This window comes from Zeus faber (assembly GCF_960531495.2).
Source record: "Zeus faber genome assembly, chromosome: 5".
NCBI lineage: Eukaryota > Metazoa > Chordata > Actinopteri > Zeiformes > Zeidae > Zeus > Zeus faber.
Window position 1 is genome coordinate 30,318,808 of NC_137192.1, and position 11,177 is coordinate 30,329,984.

Genomic DNA, 11,177 nt, shown 5'->3' on the forward strand with positions numbered 1-11,177 from the left:
CCTCAAAATAACCTTGATACAAAAAAATATTAAATAAAATATAAATAACCAAAAAAGCAGATCAAGCAGCAAAAAAAATGCATAAATAATCAAGCAGAAAGAAAACAAAATTGCATTGCACCATACATATCCATCAATGTTCCCATACATCTAAGGTATCAGGCCAAAAACAGTGCAGGGAATATGGACGTTTTTGGACACTTGGTTGTTCTATTAGTCCTTGTATGTGGTCGCTGTGTGGAGAGTAAAGCCTCCGGCACTTTCTCAAAACATGGAGAATGGATTTCCAGTTGCTTCATATTAAGCACCGGAGTGAGGCTGGGTGAACAAGGGTTGATTTCCTCATCTTGGAAGCTGTGGAATAGCTCGACCGAAAATAAAAGGCATAATGTGCCTTATATTTTTCATTAACCAAGGAATCAATCTGAGGTGCTTCACATGCAACATTCTTGAATGTAGGGTTCACTTCAGGAAATAACAACACATTGATGATATCATAACCGGAAAATCTTGTTTGTTGGTATTTCATGCTACCGGCCAAAGGACCGTCCGGACAGGTGTGATCATAAAACATGTGGGCGTTCACGTCACTCGACATGTGGAACATGGAGGTTTCTCTGGTGATTCATTACACATCAAGCTGTAGCAAAAGTTAATTTGGGAAAACTACGCTGTGTTTCCTGCACTCCCACCTGCACCGATGGCGAGAAAAAAAGCCAGTTCAAACGTTTGCCCGTTGGGAGACTAAAGATTATTCGCCCGTTGCCTTTGCCTTGTGCCTTTTTGCGCGGCATCATCCAGATCACATCACAGCGGCGGAGGAGACAGACAGCGATACATTTGCGTGTTTCCCGCACAAGAACACGTGCCGGCTCACTGAAGCACGGGGGCCGAGGAAGAAGAAGAAGAACAAGAACAATCTTTATTTGTCACACAGCACACCACACTACAACACATGCACGCACACACACACACACACACACACACACACACACACGCACATGCTTTTGGATGGTGGCCGGTGAAACGAGGCCTCTGCGTTTAACCCATCTTGGCTTGTCCTTCCTCCGGGGGCACAGCCAGGAGCAGTGGGCAGCATACGTGGACGCGCCCGGGGACCAGGTGACGAGTGTCCATCGCTGGTCAGACGATGATGGGTGCATGTTTTTTGGGGGGGGTCCTCACTGACGTGAGGTGGAGGAAACCCCATGTGAGCACAGGGAGAACATGCAAACTCCACACAAAAAGGCTCCTATTTGGCCAGGAGTCTCCTGGCGTGCACAAAGATGGCGTGCACGGGACTCGTCTTGAAGAGGTGCCACCGCAAACAACAGAGCAAAGCGGTCCGCTCCACCACGCGCGAGGGGACAAAAGGTGTCCCATGGGCGGTGAAGGGGTGCACCGGATGGGGTCTGAGTCGGGTGGAGGCACTCTCACGGTGGTCGCCATCCGCAAACTCCACCGGGGGTTTAGGAGATTGAGGCGCTTCCGACTCCCCTGGTGTGAGCTGTCGGTGTGTGACCTGTGGGGATTCCCGGGACACGCCGGGCAGCGACAGAGAGGAGAGGTCTGATCGTTAAACAGTGAAGGTGCCACGACCTTGTCACAGGGAAATGGGGGCGGACAGAGTGAAATATTACCAGCCCTCTCATAAGTCAAGCCGACAAACATTCTTGAACGCTATGATCATCAACGGGGTGCGCGTGGAGGATGCTCTTCCGTTTGCAGTCGCCGCTGGGTTTTGTTCGGCGTGGAGTTGACGGAACCGGCCAGCGCGTCCCGTCCCTTCTCCGGCGTGGGAGGAGACGTCCAGGGCAGGGGCCGCAAATTCTCTCTGCTGCGTTTTCCGTCCGGAACGCGGGGCTGTGCTTGTTATTGTGAGGCGGACACGGAGCTCCTTGGAAACCGGTAAATAGATTTGTGGCTCAGCGCTGGCCACACTAGTTACCACGTCAGTGTTGTGATGAGATCACTGAATAATGTTTTTTGTCCATGATTATCACGTTCACTTATGTTATTATATCCAGTTATGCTTCGTACTCAGTTGTTGAATTGTGTTGGTAAGGCCCATCATTGATAGGGTTAAAGGGATGAATGTGAACAATGTGAAGTAATAATTCTAGTTTCCTATACCGATTTCCTACAGTGATCTACAGTAATTCAATCTCATATATTTTGGGGATTTGCGTGATATTTTGTGATCATCGTGCTGTATTTTTTATATGATTAAATCAAACCTATAATTGTAAGCAAAGGCAATATTTTATTTGTCAGCTTAAGTGAACTTATCTATCCTTCTGCAAGTCTCAATGAACCCGGGCAAAATGGGTCTTGTTGAGTTAGAAATAATTATCAATTGCCTTCCCAATTTGTTTGTTAACCAAAAATGGCTATACCATTTCAGATCAAATGGGATTGGCGTGATTATACTTTTATACCACCTCAATATCCCTGACTTTAAGTGTGTCACCTAGGAAGCCTTCCTCCGGGCTTCTTCAGTACCTCTTAATCTTATACTACCGGGGTTGGGCAGCTCATAAAAACCCATAGGCAGCAGAACATTGCCATCTTCTGGAAAACTAAATAAATACATTTAACGGAGAACATAGTGCGTGCCTACGTGTGTGTGTGTGCGCAGGTGTGTGTGGGTGTATTTGAGTGCCTAAGCAACGGGTGAATTCCTAAGATAATCGAGGCAACTATAGGGGAGCACATCGATAACGCAAATTTACCGAACTGCAGTTTAGTACATACTGCCGGAAAAAATAAAATATCAAATACAGGATTTTATGAGAAAAGGAAATAAAGGGCACCGCCTGTCTGCGCCTGCGCGGTGGGGCGCCGCTGCCAGGCGAGCACGTCCCGCGGTTACTGCGGCGGTTACTGCGGCGGTGTACCTTTCACCGGAGGCAGCGGGGGCGTGCTGCGGAGAGAGCGGTGCGAGGGAGAACGGCGACGCCGGGTGGGACTGGCGAGTTTAAAGCGGCGCCAACAACATCTGGACCTTCGGCTATTCCAACGCCCCGATGGATCCCCAGACGGTGCGGCGGCAGACGGTCCAGATCGTGCGGTGCCTGTTGGACGACTCGTCGACGGAATCCCGCCGCGGGGACATCGAGCACGACGGGCCTGGCGGAGATGGTACGAAGAGGGGGTTATATCCTCCATTTTCGCCTATTTATTAATGAACCCGCGGTGGGTGTTTTTGTTTTTAAGGATATTCATTCATGCGTCGCCTGTGTGTGTGTGTGTGTGTGTGTGTCACGCACGCACACAGTATATGTGGGAGAGTTTCAGTCAAACTCGAATTTCCTTCTAGAGCACCACCACCACCACCACCACCGACGACGACGTCGGAGAAGCTTCAAGGCTGCAAGCTAAAATTAGCGACGTAATCGGTTTGCGGGACAGCGTCGTCCGTTCGCAGAGTCAGAGACCGGGTAGAGCGCCCGGTGACGTCACCCGTGGTTCGAGGGCGCGCCATATGTCCCGGTTTGTCCGCTCTGGGCTCATGTAGAAACATGGCGGCGCAACATGGCAGCCTCCGTGGAAGCGGACCCGCGCTCTATGTAGATTAAAAAAAACAAAATAACGGCTCATCGTAAGGTAACAAAAACACAACAGTTCTTATTTTCATGGGATTGTACACCAGTTAAAACGTACATACCCAGACCTGCCACCCGGCACGCATTTTGCATACCAACAAGGTATTTTATTTTTTTTAACAATTCTTGGTAAAAAAAAAAAAAAAACACGTATTAAATGCCAGCTTAATATAGGCAAGAAATATACCTATAATTTCTATAATATAGAAATATATTATTGTAATTTAATTACGGAAAACAATCCATCTGTACAGAACAGTGACCGGCCGATCAGCGTCGGATATAGTTTCAGATTCTGTGCCGGTCAAATTTACACGCCCTGTGCTCACGTACTGTACTGGTAAGAATGCTCCGATACTCAAACCCAATACCAACGTAATGTAACGTGGTGGCGTAGTTGACGCTCAAAAAGAGAGAAAAGGAAAGAAGAGATGGCTGTTTGGAGGTACTTGAGTGTTAACAGAGAAGATTGGATCAATGATGTATCTATCGCCTGACAATATTCCAAAATTGTGCAAACAGCGTATCTATGGCAGCATCTGCTCTGGTTGTATGCAGTGCACAAGCGCCGCTCGTGATGAAAAGTTACTCTTTTTCTTGGGACTCGGTTCTCGACGAATCACTCAGTAAACCAAGTCGCTCCATTTGATTGAGTTGGTTTAACGCACGGCTGGCGAATGGGGACTTCCAGTGAATGACAGCGACAAGTCAGCCATTTATTACTTTTTTTTTTTTTTTTTTTAATTATTGACATTTATTTTGGAAAGCCAAGTACCATATACATTTAATAAAGGTTTATTTGCACTCAAAAATGAGACTTTCAATTTGAAGTTTGACCTGGACATTTCCACGTTAGCTATATGTTGGGTCCTACTAAAACTCAGTGAGAGTAACAAGGTTGCATTATACTGTGACTGTTTTTTTTTTTTGTTTGTTTTTTTATGTTATCAATGTAAAATATAATGGAGTCTGTGCATGTACTTTGGAGTGTTGTATATGTGTTTAGACTTGTATGAAACCAGTATCATTGACCTCAATTAACTGTTTTTCAGATGACCAATTTGACCCTGTTATTATTGCTGGTAAACTGAAGGCAGTGGCAGATAAGCTGCAGCATGACACAGAATTCCAGGCAGCGCTGAGGGAATTCCAACAGGCATCAACCAAACAGGTACAGTGTACACACAGCTATGTTTAAATAACTGCAGTCCATGGCTCTGTGACTAAGAACATCAGTCAGCAATATCTGCCTCCGAGCTGTTGTACCTATGACAATTAAAACAAAAAACCTCCAACCTAAAAGTATGACACTAACTTTTTCAACCTTAACAGTGGCGCTAGCTAAATGTTGAGAACTCCTGCATGAAGTGACCTAAAAATGTTGTCCTAAAATAGAGAACCCAATTAAACAAATAACACAGAAAGATAGACCTTTTGAATTTATTTATTGAGCAACATGATCCAACAATAAATGTCTATCAGAAAAAAAGCACGACATACATATACAGTAGAGGCGTCGACGGACATAGAGCACAGACAAAGCCGTCTGTAGTCATGTTGCCAGATCTCATTGTGCTTTAGTGGGAGTACCTCATGGCGATGGTGTTGCCATATAACCCCAGATCATCTCTCCAACCGCAGGCCATCCTGTCTGCCTTCAGCCAGGGTGTGCAGACCCTGTGCCAGCCTCGAGCTACGGGGGCCCAAGCTGAGGTGGCTCCGGAAATGCAGCTGATCCGGGCTTCAGTGTCCCTCGGAATGTATATCAAGCAGAAGTCCCCGGAGCTGATATCCAAACTTGAGGATGCGATTGGCACGTTCCTCAACACTCGTGTGGGCGACTGGGTGGGTCAACAGGGTGGATGGGTGAGTACCGTCCCGGCTCTTCCGGTTCCTAGGATTCTCACCTCATTGAGTGATTTATCAGCGTGACCGAGGACAAGGTCACCGCTCACCCAAGCCATGATAAGAAATTATGGGTGGAAATTGACAACCTGCGGTTCAGATAACAAAATACTTGTTAACCTGTTGTATTTATCAGCTGGCAGACATCTAGACTCCAAGAACATAAAGTAGATAGTCTGACTTATATGGAATGCCTATCTGATCCCGGGGCTGAGTAATGAAGTATGTCGTAGAACCTCATTGAGGATTGGCAAAGAAATCGTGTTGTCAAATCTGCTTTGTTTTTGAATGTGATATATAAATGATTGGAACTAAATTCAATTCCTCGCATAGTGAAAGGTTTCTGATCGTGTGTGTGTGTGTGCTCAAACCCACATTCCTGTGATTCTGAAATCACAATTTTATGCAAACCGACTGAACTGGCATTTGTCATTGAAGCCCCTTTCCCACATGGAATCCATAAAATTGTTGGATTAAAAAATATATCCGGCAAAGGCAGCAGGTATCATTCACACATTTTTATGAAATCAATATTTGTAAAATATTGGATTCGGCGTCGCCCTTACTTTACAGTAGATGCTTCCATTCCCACACACTTCATTCATAGCCGTACGGGAATTTTCCTAAGTTTTACTACTTGGACAGTAGGGACATTTAGGAACATTGACCCCGTCTCCTGTTTGAACATGATAGCACTACCCAACGTCGCCAATAGATTTGCAGCTTTCAGTGCAAGTGGGAAAGGGGTTTTAGTGTAGCGGTGCACCGCCACCGCCACCACCACCACCACCACCACCACCACCACCACCAACATGGGAGCAGCTGCTGAGTCACGTTTGACACCTTGTGGTAAAATTGGGTACAGCAGTCGAGTGTCTGGCTTCATATCAAACCGGTTGCAACATTTTTACACCGGCCCAACCCCAAACCAAACCTCTCAGATCAGACACTAATCCTGTTGGTCTAACGCACGGTTATCTGTAGTCCTAAAATGTTGAATGGTTGACAGAAAATCCAAGCGTACTTGTAAAAATGCATTATACTAGGTAGTGTCTTAATCCCATTGTCACCAGAAAATGTGCATAGTGTCACATATTCATTGATTTTAAGAAGTGAGAATAAGAGAACTTTAAATGAGCATATCCGTCATTTTAGCCATTTTCCATTTTAGGATTAACTTTCCTACTGTATGTTCCTTGCTGACTCATTTTGCCGAACAGTCATCGTGCCGCTTGACCTCATTTCTAGTGAAACGGAATTGAGACTGTCTTTTAAACCAGCCTGTCTAGCTTGCCAGACCGTACTGGTGTGTTTTTGAAATAATGATTTAATCTTCTATTGTTTGGAGGTTCTCTACTTTCTGTGGCCCATAACCTACAACTAAAGCAATAGAGCGTATGTCAAATTTCCTATTTTTTTTTTAAATATTTTTTTACTTTTTGTTAATATTTACAAGGTTATAACAACTTAACAGAAGAAACCAACACAACCTGTATGAATGGATGAATAATGTAGTGGAGTAATGAATGCAATAGCCACAAAGGGGGGGGATAAAACGGCATGGAGCCAGTGTACAAACCCAATATGACCCAACCCCCTCTGATGTCACTTGAGGAGCCCAGAAATGCAGAACTAGCTGGTTGTTGGTAGAAAAGTCTGTGCTAAGTTGACAGGTTGAGTTTTGCGCATGAACATTACACTTTAGATATTTCACTTAATGAGTGTTTTGCTTCTGTGATCAGGACGCAGTGGCCAATGCTTAAGGTGGTTACGACGGGGAACCAACCGGGTCTGATCCAAGGAAACACCGGAGCATCCTGTGGAGCCACTGTCTTACTGTTCAGGTGCTACAGACCAGCAGGCCTCATCCATCCCTCCTTATCCCCTCTACTGCAGGACAAATTCAACTGTTTTTCTTATTTCATTTACATAAAGAAACCGACAACATGGCATATTAAGAAATTTGAACCACCACTTTGGGTGGTTGTTGACTTGAGCAATTTATTTGAAGTTGATTGTTATTCAAGCTGTAGCTCAGGCCTTTTTTAATCAGTAATAATGTATAATAGGTACATTCAGATCATTTTGGTCTCCCAAGCTGAGTGGACGTACTTGAACCTGGTCATCTTCAGGCCACTTTTACACACCTGACTTTGATGACGTTTTTCACTAAATGTAAAATGATTTATTTTTACACAGGTATTTTCTCTGAGCAAGTTCAATTTGTATCTTTTCTATCGTGGGGGCGTTGTTCAACATGTTTCCATGGTTGCCTAGAATAGAATGTCACAAGTTAATGACATGCATGCCAGGTAAAAAAAATTGTTTTCGTTCATGGTATTTATTGTATTTAGGTTATTACATTAGTGAGTATTTTCTTTACAATTCCTGTTTTAAAAAAAAGTCTATGTTTTAACATAGATTTCAGTATAAGTGTATTTCACTGTTAAATGTGTTGACAATTTTGTTGAACAAATATCCCATTATAAAGTCTGAGCAATAAGCCACATTAGAGAATCAACATTTACACAATAAAAGAGCAAAAACATAGAATGAGCCAGTGGAACAAGTGCCTCAGACTTTGTTTCTGCATTTTATTCAAATATTAAAGTGTTCAGTACGGAGACCCCCCTTGCCCGAAAGCATGAGGGATTTTAGATCTAGTAAATCCTGTGATCGGGTGTCATGATGACTATTAGAAACAAGTCAATGCCATTGTTGCTTTTATTTTATTTTTTATTTTGATCAGAATGTTTGGTTTATGCAAAATAAAAACAAATCACAAAGAAGATCTTTTGTTGTTTGAAGTGCACAGGTCACAGAATCCCTCCACATGATGGTGGAAGAGGGTTCCCCAAGGCCATTCCAAATCACCTGCAGGACATGGCGAAATTTTGTGGATGCTCGCGGAAGAACTGGCTCTGAATCAATGATTCTTTCCAGGGCCAAAACCTCAGTCACTCACTCACCATTTAATCTTGCTATTTTAACGGCGTCCATGTGACCCACCGACGCCCCTCACGTCCCGGGCGCAAACACTACAACTATGTTTTGCTAACACCCGTAGAAAACTGATTGTTTTTAACACTGATTGTTCCTCCAGCAAGCTGAAGCGTTTGCACTCACCAGAGCCTGTGTTCTGGCTGCTGCTCCAGGTCCATGTTTTTGGCGTGCTGTGGAAACAAAGAGGCTTCATTACATCCTTGCAACACACAATGGTTGTAAATCTTTAGACGCTGTGGTCCTACCGTCCAAATTGGCGACAGTAAGATGCAGTGCTCACACCGGTGGCTCTGGCTCTGACTCTGGTCTCAAAAGGAGCAGCATCGCAGTTCTTATGGTCTCACATCGGCCCACACTGTTATATGACAGGGAGGTACACGCCGGCTATGGTGGCGGCCTCAGCTGGCACCGCAGAGCCCTGCCCCTCGGCTTAGATCTGACGCAGAACTATACAGTAAATGGGGCAACTCCCAGACCCCTAGCCCACCCGCAGTCTAACCAAACCTGCCCCTTCCATCCCTCGGCGTCTGTTGTGCCGGACCCTCAGGGGGCCCAGGGCCATTGGTGGTGCAGATGACCCGGACACAGGGATTATTGGCAAGAGGTCCAGGTCGTTGGTGGGCCGACGCCCGCTCCCCGTCCAGAAGACAGGCAGAGTACACCAGTACGTATACTAGAGGGTTGACACCGGGCTCCATTGGACTTGGGACTCCCCTAAATAATTACTGTATTCTTCATGAGCACATGGTTGTACTTATAATAACCCTCCTCCTCTCAGATATTGTCCATCTCATAAAACCTTTTCTCAATCATCTTTTTGAGGGTAACTTGAGAACAGGTTAAAGTTGCATAGACCTCCACTTTGTAGTTTGGCGAAGTATAGATGTAAATATTCATCTCTGAACCCTTAACTGTCAGAAGGTCTTGAGCAATTTCTGAATTTCTTCTTGTTGATTGTTCTCCTTTCTCAAAGACAGTGTCAATACAATCTTGATCTAGATGCAGCTAACATTCCTGCAAAGATGATAAACAGAATATCTGCATGTTCTAAAACTCTTCTGGAGAGAATTTCAGAGACTCTGCACTTCTTGAACAAATTGTTTTATTAAACACGAGGCTTTAAAAGCACTTTGTGTATGGAAACATAAAAAGTTTAATTCCTTCGGTACAAACAGTGAACAGATCTAAATGCCTAATTCCACCTTTCTCTCCTCTTGTCGCCTGCTCTTCCTGTTTCCTCTCTATCTCTCTCTCTCCCTGGTTTCCTGCAATGACAGATCACCACTCTATCAAACCGGTACCCCTCAAGGGAGGAAAACAAAAAATGAGGATGAGATGAGAGATTGTGATTTGATTTTAACATCGAATGTATATACGAAAACTAGGACAGTGACTGATAGATTGGCAGTCAGTATGAGATCTGGGATTTTGTTTATTGTATGTTTATTTGCTTATGTTTGTTATAAAAATCATGCTCATGTCAGACCTCAATCAATAATAAACGTGCTTTAAAATAAGTGTATGTATTTTACCACTTCAAGGACCATACCATTCTGTGTCTGCTGTTATTGGAGTTGGAATTTTATGCTTTTTAAGACCTTTTGAGAACACATATTAAACAAATTTGACATATTTTAGTATTTTCTTGGATTTCACTCTAGGAATTTTATGCTTTTTAAGACCTTTTGCGAACACATATTAAACAAATTTGACATATTTTAGTATTTTCTTGGATTTCGCTCTAGAGGTTTGTATGTCAGTTAAGTGTAAAGTGAGATGGGCATCATGGAGAAGTTAGTAAGTAGTAGTAAGAAGAATCTTTAATTGTCACAGAACACACCACTACAACACATCCATACACACACACACATGCTTCAAATGGTGGCCGGTGAAATGGGTTCTCTGCATTTGAGTAGCATAGTTAATGTAGCAGGTAGGTATCAGGTTCAGTGGTAGGCTTTGGGTTTTATAAGACCAGAAATGCTGACTGAGGCAGAAGAACTTGACTGATTTTGACAAAAAAATAAATGTATGGATAAGTCAGATGAGATGTTTATGTTGTAATTAAAATGTCATAGTAGGACCATTTAATGACTGTTAAAGCAACACTACAACTTTTTAACCTTAAAATAACCGCTTTAAAATCATTTTGATGGTACATTGACTTATAATATGGAGGATCGCACCTCTTTCATTCCCACCCACCCCCAGATAACCTGTTCTTGCACTATGTGAATCTCTGTTCGGGTTCAAAACTGGCACTATGTCACTTGCTTGATGTGGCTCAGGGTTTCCGTTAGAAATACATAATACTTTAAAAAATATATACATTTGTCGACATATCCGGTAATAATACTCATACAAAACGTAGCTGCTCCACCTCCCCCTTCAAAACAGTGGTGTAAAAGTGCAATTGCACTCAGAAACTGTAGGGGGCGCAAAAGCACAAGTTACGTAGTGCCGCTTAAAGGCATATTTGTAAAACTCATTTGTTTTTTATTTTAAGGACCCTGCTATCTGGCCACCTATTTCCCATGGAATTCTTTATTTTTTTAGATACCTAGAATGTACCGAGAAATTGCATTGATGTTGGTTAAAATTGACACGGATGTTTAGAGCCAAGTTTGAGAACAATTCAAATCTGACAATTTTATTTCTGTAAAG

The 11,177-nt window shown here is 43.6% G+C and overlaps 1 protein-coding gene across 1 annotated transcript; it reads left to right on the forward strand.

Annotated features, from left to right (window-relative positions):
- Positions 1 to 2,889: 2,889 nt before the first annotated feature.
- LOC307230158 (uncharacterized protein) lies at positions 2,890 to 8,291 on the forward strand. The gene is made up of 4 exons (XM_080000388.1): positions 2,890 to 3,141; positions 4,658 to 4,776; positions 5,247 to 5,471; positions 7,253 to 8,291. Exons 1-4 carry the CDS (start codon positions 3,027 to 3,029, stop codon positions 7,271 to 7,273), a joined length of 480 nt encoding a protein of 159 aa, XP_079856514.1. The 5' UTR covers positions 2,890 to 3,026; the 3' UTR covers positions 7,274 to 8,291.
- Positions 8,292 to 11,177: the final 2,886 nt, after the last annotated feature.

Excerpts from the sequence above, each read along its gene's own strand:
- LOC307230158 (XM_080000388.1), top strand. The coding sequence starts at position 3,027 with ATGGATCCCCAGACGGTGCGGCGGCAGACGGTCCAGATCGTGCGGTGC. Across the intron at positions 3,142-4,657 it reads CGACGGGCCTGGCGGAGATG|ATGACCAATTTGACCCTGTT; the intron begins GTACGAAGAGGG and ends ACTGTTTTTCAG. Across the intron at positions 5,472-7,252 it reads TGGGTCAACAGGGTGGATGG|GACGCAGTGGCCAATGCTTA; the intron begins GTGAGTACCGTC and ends TTCTGTGATCAG.